Below are 26713 nucleotides of genomic sequence, written 5' to 3'. Positions count from 1 at the left end.
TTCCCAGTCTGAGCATATGCTTTGTTTCTAAAAGTATTGCTATATTTTGTTGTATATACATATAAGTAGCAGATTTTAAGTTGAGTTTGGACATTTAGTCAATTCATTTGCCACTGATTTCAGATTGCTTTCCCAGTCTGTTTATACTGATTCCCAGGTAACAATAATCGGTGTCTCTGTCTGTCTTACCAAAATCCGACTAACATCAATTAAGGCCACCTTTGTCAATTTGCAGATTAATGAACTTAAGGATTGTTTTGATTTGCATTTTTCTTAATAATTTGGACATTAGAGTTTGCAATTTTTCTTTTGAGAAATACTCATATCTTTTGATCACTTAACTGAGGATTGGCTTGAAATTTCAATACAAGTTGTTTACATATCTTAGATAACAAATCTTTCTGAGAAATTTGATATAAAGAATTCCCCACCCCTTTCCCCATCTTTATGAAGCCATTTCTTTTATCCTAGATGCATTGTCTGTATCCTATGTTTACATAAAAATATCCTACCTATAGTTTGTGAAAGGGAACATGATCTTTAATATTAAGGTCACATTTCCATTTTGAGTTTATTTTGAAATAAGTCATAAGATGTTTAATTTCTACCATTCTTCTGTCCAGGTATGTGTGTGTATTTTAAATAGAAAGTTCTTTTCCTAAGTAACTTTTTTGGGTCTATTTAAATCTGGTTATTGATTTCAAATCTATCTCATTTTTCATTCTGTAATATTCTACTGATCTACTTTATAATACTTATTCTCCATATTCCTCCTTTTTTTAATTAAAAAAATTTCTTTTTACTTAAGGCAATAGAATTAAGTGACTTGCCCAAGATCACACAGCTAGGTAATAATTAAGTGTCTGAGGTCAGATTTGAGCTCAGGTACTCCTGACTCCGGGTTTAGTGCTCTATCTACTGTGCCACCTAGCTGCCCCCCATATTCATCCTTTTTTTAGACATTTTTTCATAATTTCAAAAGAGGAATTCAAAAAAAAATCAGATAATTAACCAATATTCATTCAAATGTTACAGTATAAGGGGCAAACTAGGTGGTACAGTGGATACTGACCCTGGACTCATGAGGATCTTAATTCAAATCTAACCTCAGATACCTGAAACTTACCATTTGTGACCTTGGGCAAGTTGACAGTTGTCCTTCCTAATCAGAGGTTCTTGGCATCACATATATGATGTTCTGATTTGGGCATTATGTTTATAACAGTGCAGTGAATTTTGCAAAGACATGGTTCTTATTACTGCTTTTTCTAGACCCTATGGTTATGATTTAATAGGAAACTGGACTTCTGGTGATGCCCTTGATATTGTGGGAACCCTTGACTTTATAGATGTGGATCCCTCTCATATCAGAGAGGCAGCAAGCAATGCCAGGCAAAGCACCAGTGTGATTTTCTGACAACAGGCTGGTGACAACATGATATATCCAAACCTGTGTCTCAGTGATCTGATCACTAATACAGTGATTTTTATCTACCTACCTACCAGTTGTGTTATCCCGGGCAAGTCATTTAACCCCTAATTCCCACCTACCCACCCCCCAAAAAAGGGTGCGACATTTCACTTCCATGGTCTGCTTCTATTTTTTTCTTTGAGAGAATCACTTATACTACCTGTAAACTTTTTCCAACTTGAATCCATGACAATATCTTCACTATCACCTTACTTATCAAGATTGTTTTCCCCATTGCATACTAATTATTCTAAATTGAATTGAAGAAAAGTTTTTCACCAGTGTGCTTTTGAATGTCTCATGTCCTTGAATCTACCTCCTTCTGCCCTTCTCAAGGAAAATTTGCAGTTTTCTCTGGGTATTTTTTAAAATAATATTTTATTTTCCCCAGTTACATATGAAGACAGTTCTTAATATTTCCAAGTTCACATTTGACCTCAAACACTTAGCTAGCTGTGTGACCTTGGGCAAATCGATTGACCTGAAATTTCCTAATCAGAAAAATGACCTGTAGAAGAAAATGACAAACTGCTCCCGTATCTTTTTTTTTTTTTTAGGTTTTTGCAAGGCAAATGGGGTTAAGTGGCTTGCCCAAGGCCACGCAGCTAGGTAATTATAAAGTGTCTGAGACTGGATTTGAACCCAGATACTCCTGACTCCAGGGCCAGTGCTTTATCCACTCCACCACCTAGCCGCCCCTAATATCTTTAACCAAGGAAAATCCAAATGGGGTCACAAAGTCATAAATGATTAAAAAGTCACTGAACAGAAACAAATTTGTTTGTTGGCTGTTTGAAAAGTCTTCTCCACACAAGCTGCCAAGCTTTTTATCTGATTAAAATCCTGTCTTTACAGATGGGAAAAGTCTTTGCTCCAAAGGAAAGGTAGCTAGGTCTCTCCATGAATAGCCATGGGCCAAGAGTTAGGACCTGAGTTCAAATTTGCATTTTTCTTAATAATTTGGACATTAAGAGTTTGCAATTTTTCTTTTGAAATATGTAAAACTAACTCACTATAGGCAAATATTTTAACCCATTTAACTCTCTTCAATTGTAAAAGTGGGGTATTGGCACATACCTTTCAGTGTTGTTGTAAGGTTCTAAGGAGATACTTATGCCTGGTACTATATAAATCTTTATAGTATCATTATTATTATTATCAGTGGTTGCTGAGCTCTTTGCTTGTTATTATATTTAAACTGGATTGTTTTATTTTTATATCCAGCACATCATTTTACTTCATCAAAGATTTGACCATATGACCAGTGAAGTTAAGAGCTCCCAGTTGGCACTTGTATGCAATGTAATAACCTCCTTTGTTTAGCTTTTATAGCTAGCTTAATTTTCCAGTCTCATTGCATGCCATCCCTTTTTTCAAACTTTGATCCAGTCACACTCACCTTCTCTCTCTGTTGCTTCCTTATGATGTTCCATCTCTTGGATCCAAGCCTTTCCACCAGTTGCCTTCCATGACTGGACTCCCCCTTCCTTCATTTCTTAGAATCCCTTTCTCCAAAGTCCAGCTCAGATGCCTCTTCATAAAGGGAGACTGTCCTAATGTCTTCACTGGTAGGGCCTTTCAGGTTAATTTGTATTTCTTGTCTTTATTTTATAAATACTTGGGATAGTTGTTTTTCCTGTTAGAATGTGAGCTCCCTCTATGTAGGAGTTTGTGGTCTTGGTAGCCCCAGCATGAAGTTCAGTTGTTGGCCCAGAGAATTCAATTGCTTGTTATAAAAGTTACTAGAGATGAACTGTGTAATAAGGTGCTTAACTCAGGTCACTTGTCACTAGTTCTGTGAAGGAAGGAAAGTCATCATTCAAATATGCATATGAAACTGGGGGAGTTCAAAGTTCACATTTCTAGTAGGTAGTGTCCAATGTATCCACACTCTACTTTTTCTTTAAATTTTTTTAATTTTTACTTCCCAACCCCATAGAAGGAAATTTTCCAGTGATTACATTGTTTCCATAGTATATACATTGATCCAAATTGAATGTGATGAGACAGAAATCATATCCTTAAGAAAGAAACCTAAAGTAAAAGAGATAGCAAGAACAGACAAACTCCACAGTTCTTTCTCTGGATACATATGGTATTCTCCATCGAAGACAGCCCCAAATTGTCCCTGATTGTTGCACTGATAGAGTAAACATGTCCTTCAAAGTTGATCATCGCCCCCATGTTGCTGTTAGGGTGTCCAATGTTTTTCTGGTTCTGCTCATCTCGCTCAGCATCAGTTCATGCAAATTCCTTCAGGTTTCTCTGAATTCCGATCCCTCCTGGTTTCTAATAGAACAATAGTTTTCCATGACATACATATACTACAATTTATTAAGCCATTCCCCAATTTGAAGGACATTTATTTGATTTCCAGTTATTTGCCACCACAAACAGGGCTGCTATGAATATTTTTGTACAAGTGATGTTTTTTTACCCTTTTTCATCATCTCTTCAGGGTATAGGCACAGTTGTGGTATTGCTAGATCAAAGGGCATGCACATTTTTGTTGCCCTTCAGGCATAGTTCCAAACTGCTCTCCAGAAAGGTTGGATGAGTTCACAGCTCCACCAACAATATATTAGTGTCCCAGATTTCTCACAACCCTTCCAACAATGATCATTGTCCTTTTCTGGTCATAATGGATAGTCTGAGAGGTGTGGGGTGGTACCTCAAAGATGCTTTAATTTGCATTTCTCCAAAAAGTAATGATTTAGAGCAATTTTTTCATATGACTATGGTTCCTCATCTGTAAATTGCCTTTGCATATCCTTTGACTATTTGTCAATTGGGGAATGGCTTTTTTTTTTATTTAAATTTGATTCAGTTCTCTGTATATTTTAGAAATGAGTCCTTTGTCAGAAACATTATTTGTAAAGATTGTTTCCCAATTTACTACATTTCTTTTGATCTTGGTTACAGTGGTTTTGTCTGTGCGAAAGCTTTTTAATTTAATGTAATCAAAATCATCTAGTTTGTTTTTAGTGTTGTTCTCCATCTCTTCCTTAGTCATAAGCTGCTTCCCTTTCCATAGATTTGACAGGTAAACTACTTCTAGTTTGCTTATAATGTTATATTTTATGCCTAAATCCTGTATTCATTTGGATCTTATCTTGGTATAGGGTGTGAGGTGTTGATCTAATCTAAATTTCTTCCATACTAACTTCCAATTTTCCCAGCAGTTTTTATTAAAGAGACAGTTTTTATCCTAGTAGCTGGACTCTTTGGGTTTATCAAACAGCACATTATTATAATTGTTTTCCTGCTATTGCACCTAGTCTATTCCACTGATCCATGACTATTTCTTAGCCAATACCAGACAGTTTTGAGGACTGATGCTTTATAATATAATTTTAGATCTGGTAAGGCTAAGCCACCTCCTTTTGCACTTTTTTTCAATTGAATCCCTGGTAATTCTTGACTTTTTATTTCTCATATGAATTAACTTACCATACTCTATTACTTCTAACAGAGCCTTCTTTTAGTTAAACTTTGGACATGAGAGATATTTCATCAAATTTGAATCTCTGCAAATGAGATCTACTGCTACACAAGGAAATCTGGGAATAGAAATATTATTTATGAATTCAATTCTTGTTTGTTCATGCTGACAGGAATACCTCCTTATGAAGGGGGAACATTTTTTCCTCAGTTATTATTTTGGCATAGGTGCTACAGGAAATATTTCCAAGGCTATCAAGTATTTATAACTTTTTGTTCAGTCGAGTATTTGCATGTTCATTGTTTATTAACCTGTTTAGGCATACTTAAATATATTGAACATCCTTTTAAAATAGTCTCAGTACTAAATTTTCTTTATAAATGGTTCTTTGCTCTTCTGGACTAGATTCACAATATTCAATGGAGATTTTGTTAAGCTTTGTTGGCATTAATATTTATGTGTCATTTGATCCCTTAAAAATGACTTTCTTAGCAGTGGAAACAGGTATGATTTTTAAAGCTTTAATTTAGTGTGAAAGTACTTTGTCACTTTAGCAGTGAAGTCATTTGTTTTTTTTTAATTTTTTCCAGGCAATGGGGTTAAGTGACTTGCCCAAGGTCACACAGCTAGGTAATTATTAAATGTCTGAGGCCATGGAGTCATTTGCTTATTTTGTTTTGTTTTTAGGTTTTTGCAAGGGAATGGGGCTAAGTGGCTTGTCCAAGGCCACACAGCTAGGTAATTATTAAGTGTCTGAGGCCAGATTTGAATTCAGGTACTCCGGACTCCAGGGCTGGTGCTCTATCCACTGTGCCACCTAGCCACCCCAAGTCATTTGCTTTTAAACTAAATTTTGCTTCTTTTTTTTACCCCCGCAGTTGGAGTCATTCGTTGTCCAGTTTGCAACCAAGAATGTGCAGAGAGACACATCATAGATAATTTTTTCGTAAAAGATACTACAGAGGTTCCCAGCAGTACAGTAGAAAAGTCTAATCAGGTGAGTATTCTGTTAAATGTCAACTCATTTTCAACATCTATAAGAATGTTTAAAAAGGTAAGACAAAATTTACCATAAAATTAAAGTAGTTTATTGCTAGAATTTTGAATATCAAAGTGATCATCTGATGGCACAAAAACAGGAATAGTGGATGAAGCCTCTGTTCTAATAGATTTTCATATGATTAAATTTAACTCAATTTAATCTATAATATTTTGTTCTTACTGTGATCATAATGCTTGGGACTTTAATCTATTACATGACACATTCTCTGGGGAGTCCCAGGCTTAGTCCCTTTATATCATGTTGTAACTTCCACTGGATAAGTTCACAGTCTCCATTTCTCCACAGGTAACTAGCTGACTCAGCAATACTTCATATCAATAACAAGTCTTTACCTGTTGGGATCAGTTTTTTTATTCTCCACAGTATTGTTCATTGTCCAGTACCTATGCATTATTACATTTGTTGTTTTTAGAAAATATGTTGGTGATGTTTGTATAAAGACATGTGAGTCTTTGACTTCTGGTTTTCCCATATATTCTTCCCCTTAGCTTTGCATCTACTATGGGAGTATCAGTTAATTTATATTGAAGGATCTTATCAGGGTCTTTGTTAAAAACAGGCTTTTTTGTTATCTTTTGTATTTGCTTTGCTAAAGTCTCTCCCAGCATCCCTCCCCTCCCTGAGCTCCATTCCATATAATAAATATTAAAAAAAAAAAATAAGAAGAGAAACATAATCAGAAAACCCTATCAACACACTGATAAAGTCTGATAGGATATGCGAAGTTCTCTGGGGTGAGATCTTCTTTTCAGCTCTACTTCAAAGCTGGACTTTTCTTTCTAAATCTGAAACATTGACTTTTCATTATTTTTTCCATTTACATTGTTTGTAGTCATGTATGTTTAAAGGGGCTTTACTTCATTCTTCATAAGTTCATTTAAGTTTTTAGGTTTCTCTATTTTATTCATTTTTGAAATATAATAGTCCATTAAATTTATTAAACTTCAATTAAGTCAATTCCCACGAGCACCTCCTTTGTTTCTCATTCTTAGCTATCGGAAAAAGCACTCCAGTAAATGTTTGCATGTCTGCTTAGGATCTTTGGGTCAGAGTATAGAAATTTTTTTCATTTTATTTGCCTAATTCCAAATTTGTTTCCAAATTATTTATATCGATTCACAATTATAACAACAGTATTTTGTCTATCCTCCCATATTTCTATAATAATTGATTATTACTGTTTTAATTTACTGGGAATAAAGTGAAATCTCAAGGTTAATTTGATTTGTATTTTTCATTATGGTGGTTGTTCATATGCTTCAACCACTTGTTTATTGGGGAATAGTGCGTGGGTGTGGGTAGGTGGGGGGTTGTAAATCTTGGATACCAGACACTTATCTGAGAAATTTAATTTAAAGATAATTCCCCATGCAATCACTTCCCTTATTGTAGATTAGTTAATTTTGTTTATTCAGTTTTTCAGCTTCACATCATTGAATTTGTTTAAAATTCACCTTTTTGGAGGAAAAAAACTTGCACTGGAGTAATAAAAGATTAAGACTCAAATGTTAAGACTCTCTGGTGTTATAATGGGAAAAAAAGTAAAAAGGATGTCTTATCTGTTCCAGATATCAAACTAAAATTATTAAATTACTTGAAAGACTCTAGAAATCTTATCAATGCAGTAATGAACCATAAGTTCAAACAAATGAAGAAGCCTGTCTCATTTATCTCCTCATAGAGTGAGGTGCTGAACTGAAAATGCAGAAAGACATACATTTTCAGACGTGAATAATGTAGTAATTTTTTTATTGGAAAAAGGTGTTTAGAGGCAGTTTAAATACAGTGTGTTAATACTTGAAAAAATCAAAAGTAAAGAAATTGGTAAAAGTATATTTCCTCATAGCTGTAAAAGAAGCATTTGATCTGCTTTTCTAATTTTTTTGTTATAATATTCAGCTCCTGTGTCCATTTTTAATTTAGTGCATAGTTCTCTGTGGAAGTTTAATTTCTGACAGACTACTTTCTAATTTTCCCAGTAGGTTTTTTTTTACTTTTTAAATCAGACCTATAGTTCTTAAGTTTGTGGTTTATAAAACATTGAGTTACTGAGTTTCATTCTTTCTCATTCTCTTCTGCTCCATTGGTCTATTTTCTTTTTTTTTTAACAAATTTCAAATAGCTTTGATCGCTATTATATAATAAGGTCTACTGTCTGAAGAAGTATAATTCTTTGTTCATTCTTACCATTTTTCATTAATTCTTTTCATAGTCTAGATTTTTTATTTTTTCCTAATGAATATTTATATTTTATATCTATATATGATCCTTTTAAGTTTGATTGTTATTTTATAAAGTTCTTGATAAAATTTCTCTACTACTCTACTATTACTTTTCTACTTCTTTATCCATGGCAAGTCATGTTCATGCAAGAACCACAATTATTTTTGTCTGATTTTAGGCAGATATTTAACATTATAGCTGTAATCATTGATCAGGTTTAGCGTGAAATAAGTTTTCTTATTTCTAAAATAAAATTTATTACACTCCTGTCTTTTGTATCTTTGAGCCAATCTTTTCATTTAATTTCAGTTTATTCCCTTCTGGTTTCATTCATAAGAATATAGATATTGATTTAACTCTTCCAGCAATATTTCTCACATCGATCACTGGACAATAGTCTCACATTTGGAATGCCAGGTGGCATTGGAAACTTTTTGATGGTCAAAAAAAAAAGTTATTAGGGGCAGCTGGGTGGCGCAGTGAATAGAGCACCAACCTTTGGAGTCAGCAGTACCTAAGTTCAAATCCAGTCTGAGACACTTACTAATCACCTAGCTGTGTGGCCTTGGGCTAGCCACTTAACCCCATTTGCCTTGCAAAAACCTTTTAAAAAAATTATTAGTGCTCCTTCCCATTTCTCTTTTCTGCCACTATTACCACAGAAGTGGAAAGAGTTCAAAGAGAACTAAAGATACCCTTCCCCATTTTTCACTGCTCTGTCACCATTGACACAGAAGTGGAAAGAGGCCAAAGTGAACTAAAGACTTTTAAAATTTTTGTTTCTTGGATTGCCATGACCTAAATATTGCATTAAAATATGTCCAGCTTCTGGATATATGCCTCTCCTTAAGAAGTTTTAATCATGTGAAATTGAATTTCTGCTACCTTTTCAAGAGAATTAAAAGATAGGGAGATAAACACAGTGAATCATTTTTGCAAGATGTTGACAATGTAAGAACTGTATTTATGTTACTTTAAAAGACATTTTTACTGATGCATTTTCTTTTGTTACAACAGCTTCCTAGCAATTGCCTTGAAAGAACATTCCTCCAAATAATGTAGTTCACTTGTAATACATATTATTTTCCACAAACAGCTTTTTAAATTTGTCAATAGAATGTTAGTGTGTCCTCTGTAATGTGATGATTAATTGCAAGCCAAACTCCTATTTTGAGAGTAATACTAACAAAAATATTTGTAAAGTTAGCATTCACATAGCCATTTGTAAAGTGTTTCCCATCTATGACTAGCATCGCAACCATTCTATGCTTTTAGTATCCATGTTTTACAGGTCACAAAACTAGAAAGATTCAAGTTCACTTAAGGAAATTCAGATCATTTCAATTAAATACAATATTCTACCCTGATACCAAACATATTCCTGATAATAAAACTAGGGAGAGAAACATGAGAATCATTATACCATAACACCAATACTTTAACAATGATCACCTGCAAGACTTAGCTACTCTGAGCAAGTCAGACTCAAGACAATTCCAAGAGCCTATGCATGATGAAAAATGCTATCACATCCAGAGAGAGAACTGATGAACTCTGAATGTAGATTAAAGCAATTTTTTTTAATAAACTTAATTTTTTTAATTTTGTGTTTTCTTTTGAAAGCTGATCCACATGGAAATATTTTTGCATGACCTCACATATGGAATCAAAATCAAATTGCCTTCTCTAGGGTGGGCATAGGGGCAGGAAAGAGGGAGAGAATTTGGAATTCAAATTTTCAGCAATGGTTACTAAAATTTTTGCATGTAATTGGTAAATATTTAATGGAAAAAATAAAATAATGTAAAGGGAAAAAATGAAGGAAAAGTTAAGCCATTGTCAATAATGAATGTTTTAGTGAATGTGCCCTCTAAGCTATATATTTGTTCTTCAATAATACAGCTTGCAATCCCTATGTCTGCCTTTCTTGATTATATTTTCTATATCTCTTCTTGGCCAGAAATTAGTCAACCAATGTGCCTAGAACCATCTTCATTTCCCTTTATTTTACATGCTTACCATTGTACTTCACACCATTCCACCTGTGAGCCTCTGAGTGTGTGTATATTTTTAATTCAGTTTTTTTAAATTTTTAGTTCAGAATTGTCTTCCACATCTTTCTGTATCAATTGAGAAATCAAGAAAAATAAAATCTCGTGTGTGTGTGGGGGGGTAGCCATCAAAATTAACTTCATTTTAACCATATTTCAGGGGATAAATAAGAAAACGAAGAAAATGTCTTGATTTTTTTAGAAGTGAATAGTGTTTTTTTCAAGTCCCTTGGAATTTTGGTTGATTGTTGTATAGATTGGTGTTACTTAGTCTTTCATAGTTGATTTTCTTTACAAAACTACTATTACTTTAGAAATTGTTCTCCTTGTTTTACTCACTTCATTTTGCTTCAAAACAAGTCTTTCCATTTTTTTCTGAAATCATTCTGTTCATTTTTTCTCATATCATCTTTGTATTCTTTCCCATTAATAGCTAGTTCAGCTATTCCCTGATCCATCAACTTCCATTTTCTCACTATGACAGAGTTGCTATGAATATTTTTGTATACAATGGATCATTTTCTTTCTCTTTGAAGTATTACTGTAGAAGTATTTCTGTGTATGTACTGTTTAATAGCTTTTTTCTTATATCTATTTTCCTACATCCCTCTTGCAGTTGTCATTTTCTCTGACTTAGCAAATCTGATAGATATGAGTTTTATTTTTTCATGTATTCTTATTTTGTACAAATGTTTTTATATATTACTAAAATATTCTTTTTTTAAAAAACTTATTTTTATTAAAGATATTATTTGAGTTTTACAATTTTCCCCCAATCTTGCTTCCCTTCCCCCACCCCCACCCCACAGATAGCACTCTGTCAGTCTTTACTTTGTTTCCATGTTGTACCTTGATCCAAATTGGGTGTGATGAGAAAGAAATCATATCCTTAAAGAGAATAGAATTCTCAGAGGTAACAAGATCAGACAATAAGTTATCTGTTTTTTTTCTAAATTAAAGGGAATAGTCCTTGTACTTTGTTCTAACTCCACAGCTCTTTATCTGAATACAGATGGCACTCTCCTTTGCAGACAGCCCAAAATTGTTCCCAATTGTTGCACTGATGGAATGAGCAAGTCCTTCGAGGTTGAACATCACTCCCATGTTGCTGTTAGGGTGTACAGTGTTTTTCTGGTTCTGTTCATCTCACTCAGCATCAGTTCATGCAGATCCCTCCAGGCTTCCCTGAATTCCCATCCCTCCTGATTTCTAATAGAACGATAGTGTTCCATGACATACATATACCCCAGTTTGCTAAGCCATTCCCCAATTGAAGGACATTTACTGGATTTCCAATTCTTTGCCACCACAAGCAGGGCTGCTATAAATATTTTTGTACAAGTAATGTTTTTGCCCTTTTTCCTCATCTCTTCAGGGTATAGACCCAGTAGTGGTATTGCTGGGTCAAAGGGTATGCACATTTTAATTGCCCTTTGGGCATAGTTCCAAATAGCTCTCCAGAAGGGTTGGATGAGTCCACAGCTCCACCAACAGTGTAAGTGTCCCAGATTTCCCACATCCCTTCCAACAATGATCATTATCCTTCCTGGTCATATTGGCCAATTTGAGTGGTGTGAGGTGGTACCTCAGAGAAGCTTTAATTTGCATTTCTCTAATAATTAATGATTTAGAGCATTTTTTCATATGGCTATGGATTGCTTTGATCTCCTCATCTGTAAATTGCCTTTGCATATCCTTTGACCATTTGTCAATTGGGGAATAGCTTTTTGTTTTAAAAATATGACTCAGTTCTCTGTATATTTTAGAAATAAGTCCTTTGTCAGAATCATTAGTTGTAAAGATTGTTACCAAATTTACTACATTTTTTTATCTTGATTACATTGGTTTTATCTGTGCAAAAGCTTTTTAATTTAATGTAATCGAAATCATCTAGTTGGCTTTTGGTGATGTTCTCCAACTCTTCCTTAGTCATAAACTGTTCCTCTTTCCATAGATCTGACAGGTAGACTAGTCCTTGATCTTACAATAATAATAATAATAACAACAACAACAACAACAACAACAACAACAACAACAATTGTAGGTATGGCCAGGTGGTGCAGTGGATGGAGCATCGGCCCTGGAGCCAGGAGCACCCAAGCCCAAATCTGACCCCACACACCCAGCAATCACCCAGCCGTCTGACCCCATGCAAGCCGCCTCAACCCCATTGCCCTAAAAAAAACCAAAAAAAAAGACCCAAAATAAAATAAAATAGTAATAATAATAATAATAGTAGGGCAACTGGGTGGCAGACAGATCACTGGCCTTTGGGTCAGTGGACCTGGGTCCAAATCTGGCTCCAGACACTCAGTAATCACCCAGCTGTGCTGCCCCAGGCAGGCCACCCAGTCCCATATACCCTGGAATACACCCCATAAAATAATAATAATAAAAAATGTGCTTCAGTCTGTGTTCTAACACCACCAGCTCTGTCGCGAGTGGATCACATTCTTTATGATAAGTCCATCACAAAAGTTACTTCCATATTTTTCCACCCTTGCCATTGCTGATCACAACTCCTTCCATTCATACTTCTCTACTACCATGAACTATATTTTCTCTCTCCTTTCACTCTTTCTGCTGTAGGATAGCTGAGTGGCGCAGCAGACAGATCCCCAGCCCTGGAGCTAAGAGGCCCCAAGTCCACATACCATCCCTTACCCAGCATCCACCTGGCCCTATGGTCCTGGACAGGTCATTCAATCCCAGCCCCTTGCAAGAAGTAAAAAAGAAAATGTCTTATATCTAACCACTCTCCCCCCATGGTCCATCCTCTCCTCCATCACTCACATACCCCCCCTTTCCCCCGTTCCCCCGTTCCCCTTCTCTCCTTACTACAGATGTCTGTACCCCATTGAGTATATATGCTGTTTCTTCTCCTAGCCTGATGAAGGCAACAATTCCCTCATTTCCCCCTTGCCTTCCCCCCTTCCATATCATTGCAATAACTCATTGTAATAAAGAAAAATCATATGAAATATCTTAGCCTATTCCCCCTCCTTTTTCTTCCATTAAATTTCCCTTTTATCTATTGACTCCATTTTTATACCACAATATATCTTCAGATTCAGTTTTCTCCTGTGCTTCATCTGTAAAAGCTCCTTCTACCTGCTCTCTTAAATGAGAAGGTTCATATGAATATTATCAGTGTCATTTTTCTATACAGGAATACATGTAGTTCATCATCATTAAATCTCTCATGTTTTTACTCTTCTCCACTCTCTATGCTTCATCTGAGTCCTATATTTGAAGATCAAACCTTCTGTTCAGTTCTGCCCATTCCAACAGGAACATTTAAATTCCCCTAGTTCATTGAAAGTCCATCTTTTTCCTTGGAAGAGGACATTCAGTTTTGCTTGGTAGTTGATTCTCGGTTGCATTCTGTTCTCCTTTGCCTTCCGGAATATTATATTCCAAGCCCTATGAGCTTTTAATGCAGTTGCTGCTAAGTCCTCTGTGATCCTGACTGCAGCTCCACAATATCTGAGTTGTGTCCTTCTAACTTGGGGGTCTGGAACTTGGCTATAATATTCCTAGGGGTTGGTTTTTTTTGGAATCTCTTTCTCAGGGAGATGGGTGCATTCTCTCCATTTCTATTTTGCCCTCTGCTTCTAGGATATCAGGGCAATTTTTCCTGTAATAATTCTTTGAAAATGATGTCAAGGCTCTTTTCCTGGTAATGACTTTCAGGTATTCCCATAATTTTTAAATTATCTTTCCTAAATCTGTTTTCCATATCAGTTGTTTTTTCAATGAAATGTTTCACATTTTCTTCTAATTTTTCATTCTTTTGGTTTTAAAGTATTGAGTCCTGATTTCTAGTAAAATCAGCAATCTCTTTGAGTTCTATTCTTTGTCTGAAGCATTTGTTTTCCTCAGAGAGCTTTCTTACCTCCTTTTCCATCTGGCCAATTCTTCTTTTTAAAGCATTCTTCTCCTCAATAACTTTTTGAACTGTTTTATCCATTTGACCTATGCTGGTTTTTAACATGTTATTTTCTTCTGCATTTTCTTTGGATCTCCTTGACTAAGCTGCTGGCTTCATTTTCTTGTTTTTCCTTGTATCTCTCTCATTTCTTTTCCCAATTTTTCCTCTGTCTCCCTCACTTGATTTTCAAAGTCTTTTTTGAGCTCTGTCATGGCCTGAGCCCAATTTCTGTTTTTCTTGGAATCTTTAAATGCAGGAGCTTTTACCTCCTCATCTTCAGATTGAGTATTTTGATCTCTTGGTGTCACAGGCAAAGTATCTCTCAATCGTGTTCCTCTTGTTTCTCTGCTTGCTCATTTTCCCAGCCTGGGCCTGGTTTTGGGGTGCTTCCTGAGCTTTTGGGACACCCCCACAAGGGTCTCAGTGTGTGAGGCTCTGTCCTCCCTCCTGGTCTGTGAATGATCATAAATGCCCTCCCTCTGCCATAGGGCTGGGGCCAGGGGCTAGACTGCGATCAGGATTTGAATGTGGTTAGAACCCCAGAGTCCTGTTTCAGGGGCGGAGGACAGAGCTCTCTTCACTCCCCTCCCTGGGCTCAATGGGCTCATGCCCTGGGGGCTTCTCCTTACCAGCAGCTGCTTGCTGTGTGCCCTGAGGGATGGGCTCCACGTGCTCCCCCCCCCCCCCCCCCCCCCCCGTTCCCCCAAGTTTTGCCTGGTGCTCCCTGGGGTGTAGTTTGGGAAACTACCCCCACTGTTGTGAGCCGCTGCTCCCAGCGCCCTGGGGCTGCTTCTGGGAGGCTGAAGTTCTTTCAATCTGGGGGGCCACCTCTCAGACCCTGTGGAGCTGAGCCTATCCTTTCTTTTCCAGGTTACCTTAGGTTGGAGAATTGCCTCACTGGATCCTTCTGTGGGTTCTGTTAGAGGCCTTAGTTTTTAAGTTTTGCTCCAGAGCAACTGAGAGAAGGTCCTCTCCTGTCGCCATCTTGTCTTTGCACCCCCGATTAGAGCTTTTTTAAAAAATAGTTTTCCTTCCCTCTAAATAACTGTTAGTAGTTTAGAGTGTTTTTTCATATGGCTATTGGTTACTTGAACTCCTTCATCAGAGAAACGTTTCCTTTCCTGCTTACCTTATTTGTGCAAAACCTTTTTAATTTTATTTAATCAAAATTCATTATGCCTCCTTTGATCCGCCATGTTTCTTGTTTGGTTATAAACTCTTCCCTTATCCATATATCTGAAAGAAAATTTCTTCTAGGTTCTTCTTGCTTATGATATACTTAATGTCTAAATTAAATACATAATACATATTTTGAGTTTATCTTGGTATACATTGAACTACTAGTCTTTTTATTTTCTGACAGACTTCTTAACTATTTTCCAGTTTTTCCAACTATTTTTGTTAAATAGTGAGATCTTGTCCCAGCAGATGGGATCTTTTGGATTTATCAAATAGTAGTAACTAGTCAGGGTAACTAGGTAGCACAGTGTATGGAGCACTGGCCCTGGAGTTAGGAGGACCTGAGTTCAAATTTGGCCTCAAACTCTTTAATACTTTACTTTGCTGTGGTCTTGGGCAAGTCATTTTAACCCAATTGCCTTCCAAAAACCAAAAATCCGAGCATCTGCTCTTTGCGCTCATTTTCTTAAGTATACCTAATTTGTTCCTCTGATTAACCTCCCTATCAGTATCAGATTGTTTAGATTGAAATTGTAATACAACTAGCTCCTCTTGACCTTTTGTTCAAGTGTTTTCCCCCCCAACTTTTTAATTTAGGTAGCATTACCATTTTTATTATATTGACATGACCTCTCCAATTTTTATTTAGGCCAGTCTTGATTTGTGTGAAGAGCATTTTGTAATTGTTTTCATGTATTTCGTGTGTGTGTGTGTGTGTGTAATTTTAAGTAGAATTTTTCATTCTTTCTCTTATAGATTCTCTCTCCTCATATGTGTGTGGAGAGAGAGAGAGAGAGAGAGAGACTGACTCCTAAACACATTTCACATAATTGTACATGTATAACCTATATCAGATCACTTGCTGTCTTAGGGAGGGTAGGAAATGAGAGAAAAAAATATGGAACTCTAAATCTTACAAAAAAAGAATGTTGAAAATTATTCATTTAAGTTATAGTTTCAATTAATTTTTTACTTTTCTCTCTAGAGTTCTTTTAAGTAAACCATCTTATGCAAAAAAGTGATCATATATTTTTGTTACTTGTGCTTTTTCCCTAATTTCTTTTTCTTGTCTTATTGCTGGCATCTTTTACAATCTCGAATATTAATGGTGATAATGGAAATCTTTGCTTCCAGAACCTTAATCTTATTGAGAAAACTTTTATCTTATTCCTCTCAGAGATAAAGATTTGCCTTAGTTTTAGCTAGATGTAATATCATTGTTTTTAGGGTTTTTTTATTTTTTGCAAGGCAAACGGGGTTAAGTGGCTTGCCCAAGGCCACACAGTTAGGTAATTAAGTGTCTGAGACTGGATTTGAACCCAGGTACTCCTGACTCCAGTGCAGATGCTTTATTCACTACCGCCACCTAGCCACCCTTAGATGTAATATCATTTTAAGGAAAGCTCCTATTTATGTACTTTTAGTATTTTAAACAGGAAATGGGTATTGCATTTTGTAAAAAGTATTTTCTGTATGCCAATAATTACCTGATTTTTAAATAGTCAATTTCTGCTAATAGTTTTCCAAATATTAAAACAGCCCGGCAACAACCCTTACCTTAGCTGCTGCATGACCAGCTCACCTTGTTTTCTAGCCTTTTATTTCTCTGTACTTTGCTTCTGTAATTCCTTGTTTTTAAGGGCCTGCAATTTACTGATAGCATCTTTTTGCCCTGTCGTTGCTATTAGGCTGACTCTCAACTTAATATCTTTGTAAAATGAAATTTTTTATATAGAACCATGTTAAAAACATTTCATTTTAAATGGATTGGCCTTCCCCCCCCCCCCTCAGAGGACCTTAAACTCATTATAAAAATCTAAAGGACACTTAAAACTAAAACACAAAATATCTTACTCTCTTATTCTATACTGGACCTGGTTCATTGTTTCTTTGCATCCATACAGAAAATACTGATAGTATTCTGTGTTAAGGATAAATAAGCATTCTTTATTTTTTCCAGTCTTGATTAGTAAAGTCCTCTTCTTTAGAATGATCATTGATATAATGAAAGTGTACGATATTTTCAGATTTGGTGCAAACAACCTGATGTCCACAAGTGGGAGCATTTGTTAGAACTTCAATATCTCAATTTCAATGCCTTTAGCAAATAGATTATATGTCTGTTTTAAACTTTTCTTCATAATCAGAAGGGTCATTAAGTAAATTATCTTTACTGTTAAATCATTAAAGGAATTTTATATGATCTTAGCATTTGCATTGGAGACATTATTGGAACCTCTCTGCTGAATTAAACACAACTATAAATATATGATCTATTCTAGAATACATTTGCCAAATTTATTCTTTTTTGTTTTCTCATTAAAAGTATTGTCAGTGAGTGTATCAATTGTTCAAAAACTGTTTTGAGAACATGGGAAATACATTTGAGTTAATAGATATTTATATTTTCACAGATCCCCCATTTTTTTTTTGTTTTTGATCTGAGATTTTCCCCACACTACTGCCTTTCATTCTTTCAGATATTTTAACAATTTTTGTTTCCTCAGTACCTGTAAAATCATCACCCTCAGAAGAGAATTCTGTTGTATACTTCATCCAGTATAACTGCTTTCCCCTTGACTATTCTTCAATGCCATTTCTGGTTCTTTATATATAGAACTCAATCTAGGACTGTGATCTTTATTATAGAGATGTGGTAGTACTTTTATTGTTGGCAAAAAAAGTCATGGAAAAATCTTAAACCATATTTTTCAGGTTTACCTATAAACTTTCTCATTCTCATTTTAAATTGTGCCCTTCAGATACATCACATTGTTTGGTTTTCCAACCTCAATTTCTTCTTTTTGTTTTTATCTGTGGTACTGACCGTAATGTCCCAAAGATGTTTATTATTAAGATTTTGCAAGCTATTTTGTATTTTGTGCAATACTTCTTTTTTGGAGACAACTATGGTTAAGTGACTTGCCTAGGGTCACACAACTAGGAAGTGTCTGAGTTCTGATTTGAACTCAAGTCCTCCTGACTTCAGGACTGGTACTCTATCTACTGTACCATTTAGTTGCTCTTTTGCCATGTACTTCTGAATGACCAGATAACAGGTAAAATTTAGAGTTTTATCCTTATTAGGGCGATTTGGTTTTCATCGGTTATAATAATTTCAAATAGTATTTATTCTTCACTATCTATTTCTTTTTTTTTTGCCATCAACAATTTTTTAAATAGGTCAGTTTCTAGTTGTGTACTATTTTCCCCGCTTCTTTCTTTTTTGTTGATTCTGATTTTAATTTTTGTCGTAAGAATTGATGGTTTGAATGTATACAGATGCTTTGACTAGATAGAAAAAAAATTCTCATAATGTGTAGTTTCCTTTTTTACTCAAATATAATCAATTTCATTGTGATGTCACTTGGTAAATATAATCATTTACCAAAACTTTGGAGACTCATAGGTCTAGAAAGGATCTCAGCTAAGTGAATATTTGAGAGAGATCAGTCACTATTAAGTTAGAGTTAAAACTAAGTTTAACTTAAGATGTAATGTTAGGGATAATGACAGTTTCAGATCAGAATTGACTTAAAAAATGAAGATACTGGCATGAAAAAATGTTTAATGGAAATTTGGCTCAGCCAAAATAGTTTTGAACACATTTTAGGATAATAACTTATAACAGCAAAAAAATTTTAAAATGTGTTAAGTTTTGGTCTGTACTTTATACATATATATGTGTCTGTGTGTATATATAGATATATACATATACCTATATTTATATATTTGTATGCATATATAACAAACTTTTTCATCCTTCATAAAAGTGGAGCTATCATATTTAGAAAGGCACTGGAGAGGATAAAAGATTGGTTAACTTTACTAGACCAGTTAGAAACAGACTGTGCTGTAGGTAATTTTTATGGTGTGAAATATTTACATTTTTAACAAATTCTTTACATAGCATCACTTGAATGAGAGGATTAAGCCAGAATTGAAAAGGGGCACAAGAATGGCTTGGGTTGGCTTTGGGAAGACATACAGTTCTTTTAGTAATGATGAAGCTTGGAGGAGGGAGGATGTTGTTTGTCCTTGGTTCTCAAACATCAAGGTGGTGATGACATGTCAAAATACATGAATTGGATTTTAGTGAAGGGGGGGGCACTATGATAAGTCATCAGTCTCATTTTGAGAGTTCAGATATGGATTAAGTGGCCAGATGTGAATTAAACTGGAGATGACCCTGGGTGCATAACAGTCAGGGTTACGTGACTTGCCCAAGGTCACACAGCTAGGAATTGGTCAAGTGTCTGAGCCTAGATTTGAATAGTTCGAACTCATTCTGGCATCCTTGAATCACACTAAAATTATGTTTAAAGGCTAAAGAACCAACCCAAGTCCCTGACCCCCAAAGGCACAGTATTCTATCCTTTAGGATATGCTTCTTCTATCTTCGTATCATCTTTAATTAGATTAAATATTTAGTTTAGATATTAGAAAAAACAAAATAAGACTTTTCCCCTTAAAGTCTTAAGAATTGCTTATCTTGTTTGATCCCTTTAAATGGGCTCAGTCTACTTTACTACATTCCAATTCTTTTTCACACTATAAATTTGCATCTGAGTAGAACTTTGGCTTCATCCTATAGATGCTGATTTTCCACAAAAAAAAATCAAGAATTTCAAGTTCATTGATGTGAAGGACTCCTAAACAGAATCTCTTCTTCAACTTGAATGATTTAGAGGATGAAACCAGGTCTTCCTGACTCCAGGGCCAGTTTGTTTACTATTCACTATACAATCTAGAATCATTACTAGAAACATAAGCTACTATTTTTATCAACTGTTTCTGTCACTGAGACATTATTAAATCTTGTTTCCCACAAGATAACAAGCTTGCAAAACCTTTAGTAAAGCATAAAAATGCAAATTATAGTATCTTCAACAACATAATTAGGGTACTGGTGAAGAGCTTCTGTCTCAGAAGACAGGAGCCTAAGTCCTCCATGCAAGGGATTGGAATGATCTGAAAAGAGGTGATGCATGTAATGACTTATTCTTGGTTTCAGTAGTAACTTTCTAATAGGAGTTCATGTTATATAAACTTCACTTAATGAATTATAAACATTTTTTACTTAAGACAGGTAAAATATCAAAGCAAGGTCCTGTTACTCCCAAGATCAGTATTCTTTCCAATGTACTATTAATCTTGTTTCATACTATAATTCAGTAGTTAATAGATCTAATATTTCATTCATCAAATTTCATGCATCAGATCAGAGGGCAACTTTTCTCTGTCTTACTAAGACAATATTTATATCTAAAAAAAGTAGTTTGCAATAAATCTGATTCATAGAAAGGAGTCCTATGAATGGAAAACGAATAATCAGAAGTTATCCATTCTAATCATCTCTTTCATTTTAACAAGTGAAGACTATAAAGCCATAGAAAATACGGGACTTGGCTTAAAATCAAATGTTAAGTCCATCAATTGTAGATTAAGATTTTAAATGCAACTTTTAAAAGGTCATTCTAAGGAGTCAAGGGAGAGAACCAGGATTGTCAGTGACTTGCCTAAGGTCACACATGCCTCACAGCACAGCCAAGGCTGGAAACCTTCCTTTTCTACCACACTACCTCATTTTCTTATCATCACTAGGTACATTGAACACATAGCAACCCTCTAATCCCTAGTGATGCTAAGTCTAAGAGAGAAACAACTACTACATAACAGACTTCATTAAATTTGGTTGCTGGTAATAGAATTACAGTTACTTGTAAGGTGTATTTTTGAAGTCTTTTTGACTTGCAATTCACTTGGCATAGTTTTTTGAGAACTTAAAGCTCACTTCCATGCCACAATAAATCACATCATGTGAAAGGCAAAAATGTGCAGTGTCTGGCATGATATAACTGAAATTAAATCTTTAAAAGAGTTTACACAAAAATTGATCTGTAATGTTAATGATGCAGGTATTACCTTAAGAATGCACTCTAAAACCTACCCATGCCCTCTTATCCACATATTCCTATGTGCCCTCCACTGGGGGGGGGGTCTCCATTTAAGGTGCCAGGTACATACCTCTTACTCTCTTCACATTGCATAGATACTGGGAGGATCCACTGACTTGTCCATTAGCATCTTTCACATTTACCATACCATTTACCTTCGCTTCGGTTTTTTTTTTTTTTTTTTTTGCAAGGCAAGTAGGGTTAAGTGGCTTGCCCAAGGCCACATAGCTAGGTAATTATTAAGTGTCTGAGACCAGATTTGAACCCAGGTACTCCTGACTCCAAGGCTGGTGCTTTATCCACTATGCCACCTAGCTGCCCCTACTTTCCCTTCTAATCATATATAGATGGAATAATATCCTTTATGTAGCTTCTCTCAAAAAGTTCATGATTGCTAATATTTGCAGCCTTCTTAAACCCACTTGGAGTTTGTGATTGTCCTTTTTAATGACCTTCAACTTGAATTATTCAGGAACTATGGTATCCTAAGACTCACATTCATACACCAGTATTGGAAGGATACTGATATTAATCAGAGGAATATATATATTTCAAGGAGCAACTAGGTGGCACAAATTTTCTCTTTGATATTGTCATTAGAAAGCCAAGGTATTAGTACAATATTTAATCTTTGCAAATACCATTGAAATAGGGTTGATAGTATGTCTAGTGCATCTAGTGCTCTAAGAACATTTATTTGGTATTATTGCCATGATCATCCACATATGCTCAATAGGGATGATCCTGTCGGTTTTCTCAAATAACTCCAATTTTTTCCCTTTTTTTTTTAAAATTAGGTTTGCACAAGCTGTGAAGATAATGCAGAAGCAAATGGTTTTTGTGTAGAGTGTGTTGAATGGCTCTGCAAGACTTGTATCAGAGCTCATCAAAGAGTAAAATTCACAAAGGACCACACTGTCAGACAGAAAGAGGAAGTATCTCCAGGTAAAGCTATTATTTCAAGTCTTAATTTCATATTTGTTATTAAAATGCATGTAATTCTGAATTCTATACATTAGAAGTACTTTTACTTCAAATTAATAGAAATGCAGATTTACATAGAACCCTCTCCGCAGCATCAGCCTTCCTTTCCTGCCCCTATATAATAGCATAGAAAGCAATTTGAAGAAGACTCTTTTTAGAACCTGTTCCTGTACTCACTGTGACATTGTTACTCTCTCTCTCTCTCTCTCTCTCTATATATATATATATATATATATGTATGTATGTATGTATGTATGTATATGAATTAAACAGATTTTCTACTCTTAATTAGGTCGCCTTCAAGGAATCAGATTTCCTTCCAGAAAACAAAGATTAGATAGGTCTCTGATTCAGGAAAGATCAAGGAATTTCAGACTATAACATTTTAATAATATTTCTTAATATCTTTTAACAAAACTGAGACCTTTCTCCACAAGAAGTAGCATGTCAATGATAGAGTGCTGAACTTGATGTCAGTAGGAAGATCAGAGTTCAAATCTTGATTTTTGATACTTAATAGCTTTGAAATTGGAGGAAAGTGATTTAACTTCTCTTTAACTTAACTGGAAAAATTCAGCACTTTGTTTTGAACTAATGGAAATCCTAAAAGAAAGAATAAATGTAAATATATATATTATGTGTCATTATCAGTTTTTTAAGTTTCCATTTTTCTCTATATAATTACTTGTGTTATCCATCACTTTACATGTTTGCAAACCCAATAGCCATAAATAAGTCAATCCTCAAAACAGTAAAGAAAAACTTAAATTAGCAACATCTCATTTATATTGGATTAATCTTAAGAATGTTCTACTTTTGAAATAATTGAAGACTGACCATTTAAATAGTTAAAATTTTTCATAGTGAACATTTTTATGAACCTTTTTTGCACATTTATATTTCATTTATATATTCTGCTTGTTTTTCTATATACTGTTTTTTTTCTTGAAATCTATCTACAAACAAATTTGTAGAGGAAAATTTGACTATTTCATGTTGTACCCTTTGGTTGCCATCCTGTTCTTCATTTTTCTTACCTTCCCAAATTTCTTGATATATGGGGGGGTCTGTGCCTATTGCTTTCATTTTGTTTGCTTGAAACTCTTAGTAATCTGGATTTTACTACTAAAAACTGTTCTAAAGTTATATACCCTCACATCTAGTAGTGTTACCATTCTCAATTGGTAGGTAAATGAGGTGACCATATCACTTTAATCCTCTGAAACCTAAGAAAATTGTCCTCAAATGAAAAAGGCCAGTCTTGGATCCTGTTTTCTCAGGAACTGATAAAGCACTCTTAATTTCTCTCTGATCATCCTTATTAAATACTGAATAATTTTTCTTTTACATTTTGGTAGGATTATTTAAATCATGATAGGTGGGAAGAACTATTTTTCAATAATCCATCATACGTTGTTTGTGTACTAATATTTATTGTGTCTGAGAAACTGGCTAAAATATAGTTATGTTTTCTCTGCACATTCTCAGATTTACCTAATTGTAACGCATAAATAAGAATATCAGAGTGAGTATAAAAACTAGGTATTTTGAACAGCTAAACGGGCACAAGGATGAAACAGTAGGCTTTAATGTCATTAACATCAGGTAACAGGAATCTACTAAATAACAGAAGGTGTGAATAACAGACATATGCAATGGGCAAATATAACTAACATCAAACCATTGTTTCAAACAAAGATTTATTGCCACTAATTTTGTCTATGGCTTAAATGCTTCCTGCTTTCAATCATACTAAAGGACCATTACACGTGTCTTAATGATTATTTTACCATTTTCACATGTAGAGGAGAATCAACCAGTTCTGCACTTAATGTTGACTAATATGTAAAATGATAGACATGGAAATCAAGAAGTTTCACCTCTTAGTTTCAGATCAGGAAAGGTTAAAAAAAGTCAATGTTGGCACTATTATGCAAATATGTGCACGCTAATATACTCTAAATAAAAATAACAGTATACTTAATCCTCTTAAAAATCATAATTTTTAATGAAAGAAAGAAATTCAGGTATCTGACATGTACCTAAAATTTCAAAGCATTTGAAAGATGAAAAAGCTCAAAGAAAAAAAAAGGATGGGTTATCTAAAGAGATCAGTTTTATGAGAACCACAAATCTAACTGATGAATTTTTTATTTTGTTGGGGGAGGGGAGCTAGATAAAGAAATTCATTTTGTCTGCCTTTCTCACTTAAATTTCTGCTTCAGTCTTCACATCATTAAGATGTGGCTGATAGTACCTACCTCTCAAGGTTATTAGGAGATTAAATGAGGTAATATTTATAAAACATTACTCAGTGTCTTGCACAAAGTAAATGTTAAATAAAAGCATATTTTCTTCCTTATTCTTGTGTTCATTTGATATAAGAATTCAGTGAAATAATTACTATTATTTCATTTTTCTGATGAGGAAATTGAATTGGAGAGGTTCAATTCATTGGCTCACCCAAGATCAACCAACTAGCATCTAAAACAAAATTGGAATTCCTAGCTAGGTTATATTATACAATGCAAATATAAGTTGTATTAGAATTATTCTATCTACATATATATTTATGTATTTATATATATTAAATCTGACACCTCATCATGAGACTTTGTTATATCATTTTGTTGCTTAGTAAATTCTTTAAAAGACAAATTTCATATGATAAATTTGTGACTCTTTCAGGTTATGGTTTATTCTTTTCTTAAAGTAACCATCCTTTAAGAAAAATTTAAAAATATAGAAAGAACATTAAATATCTGAGTGTGAGATTTCATATTCAGTAGTCTTCTGTCTGCTTTCATGGAAGCATATGTATTTTCTTCAGAGCTATGCTTGATCATTCTTTCCCTTTATGTTCATGTAGTCTTGTATATCTTTATTTTCCTCATTTGGCTTTGTATCAGTTCATACAGATCTTCCTTTACTTCTCTAGACTCCTTATTTTGCATTTCTTAAGTGATAACATTCAATTCATTCATGGTCCATGATTAGTTTAGATATTACCCAAATCAGTGGTTATCCATTTGTTTCTAGTTCTTATTTTTTCAGGAAAGCTGCCAGAAACATTTTTTATTTCCTTTTTTGATCTCTTTTTATATTCTCTGTAACTGAACTTTTTAGTAGTTTAGCTTAATTCTAAATTCTTTACAGAATTGTTAGGGCAATTAATAGCTCTGCCAGCTCTGTATTTGTCTTTCTTCAACCTTCCCTGAATCAACTATTTCAATCTATTGTTATCTTTGCCAATTGGGTATGAGGTGAAACCTCTCAGTGTTATTTAGTCAGTAAGTAAACATTTATTAAACATCTATTTACAGGCACTAGGCTAAGAGCTGAGGAATACAATTATGAAAAAAAGATAATCCTTTCCCTTACAGAACAGTCAAATAAGGGAAGACAATACATAAAAAGAAACTAAAAGAAGCAGATAGGGCTGACTGCTAGGGAAGGTAACTAGTGTAGGGGCCTGGTGGAAAAGGCAGGGAGGACCCAAAGTAGTACACACTTAAATGGAAATTTTGAAGTTCATGTTTCTAACCTCCAGTCAGAGTGATGGAGGGTGATGAAGTCTTGCAGGTTGATCAACTTTTCCCTATAATTAGCTTCTGGAAAGTGGTAGAAAAGTCTGAGATGCCCCCAAAGTCTTCAACAAGGTGAGAAAAGAGGAAATGTTCAGGTTTGGTAAGTTACTTGATAGAACTTTTTTTCCCACTTTCAATTTTATATAATCATTTTAGAATTTTATCCCCATCCATAGTTGTATAAAGTCTTGTGATCTTATTATTTTATGTATATGAATAATAACATTTATAGTATCTACTTATATACCCAATTCCCTGCTAAGCTTTGTGATTTCATTATTTTGAGTTTTAATTTTAATGTCTTTTGTTTTACATAATTGTTTGTTAATATTCTACCTCTTCTCTTGAGCCCTTAATTTTCTTTTTTTTTCTTTCTTTTTTTTTTTTTTTGCAAGGCAAATGGGGTTAAGTGGCTTGCCCAAGGCCACACAGCTAGGTAATTATTAAGTGTCTGAGACCGGATTTGAACCCAGGTACTCCTGACTCCAAGGCTGGTGCTTTATCCACTACGCCACCTAGCCGCCCCGAGCCCTTAATTTTCAAGATTTGCCTGATAGAAGTAAATCTTTTTCTAGTCTTACTTTTAATGTGCACATGTCTTTACTTTTTAAATGACTTTTATCCAACAAATTGTTGGATATCATTTTCTTAGAGGAATCCCCAAAGCCACCCCTTTATTGCTAGTTTAGAGAATAGTTAGGTACCAACATCATTCACTAACTTTGTCTCATGGAGATTTTTTTACTGACTCATCATTTATTTACTTTGTTATAGTCATTGTATATGTTTGTTCTCTGTCTGAGCTCTGCTTTCTTTACCTTAGAT

At 34.6% G+C, this 26713-nt stretch overlaps 1 protein-coding gene across 1 annotated transcript in view; it reads left to right on the top strand.

Moving 5' to 3' along the window:
- The window catches only part of TRIM24 (tripartite motif containing 24), a 111173-nt gene that overhangs the window by 39012 nt on the left and 45448 nt on the right, over nucleotides 1-26713 (top strand). The window contains exons 2-3 of the mRNA XM_074195272.1: nucleotides 5792-5910; nucleotides 22115-22262. Of these exons, the coding sequence (XP_074051373.1) occupies nucleotides 5792-5910; nucleotides 22115-22262 (267 nt within the window). The remainder of the gene's footprint in view (nucleotides 1-5791; nucleotides 5911-22114; nucleotides 22263-26713) is intronic.

This window comes from Macrotis lagotis, chromosome 7 (assembly GCF_037893015.1).
Source record: "Macrotis lagotis isolate mMagLag1 chromosome 7, bilby.v1.9.chrom.fasta, whole genome shotgun sequence".
Taxonomy (NCBI): Eukaryota; Metazoa; Chordata; class Mammalia; order Peramelemorphia; family Peramelidae; genus Macrotis; species Macrotis lagotis.
The sequence above is the reverse complement of the archived record's forward strand: the minus strand, read 5'-3'. Positions and strand labels throughout refer to the sequence as shown.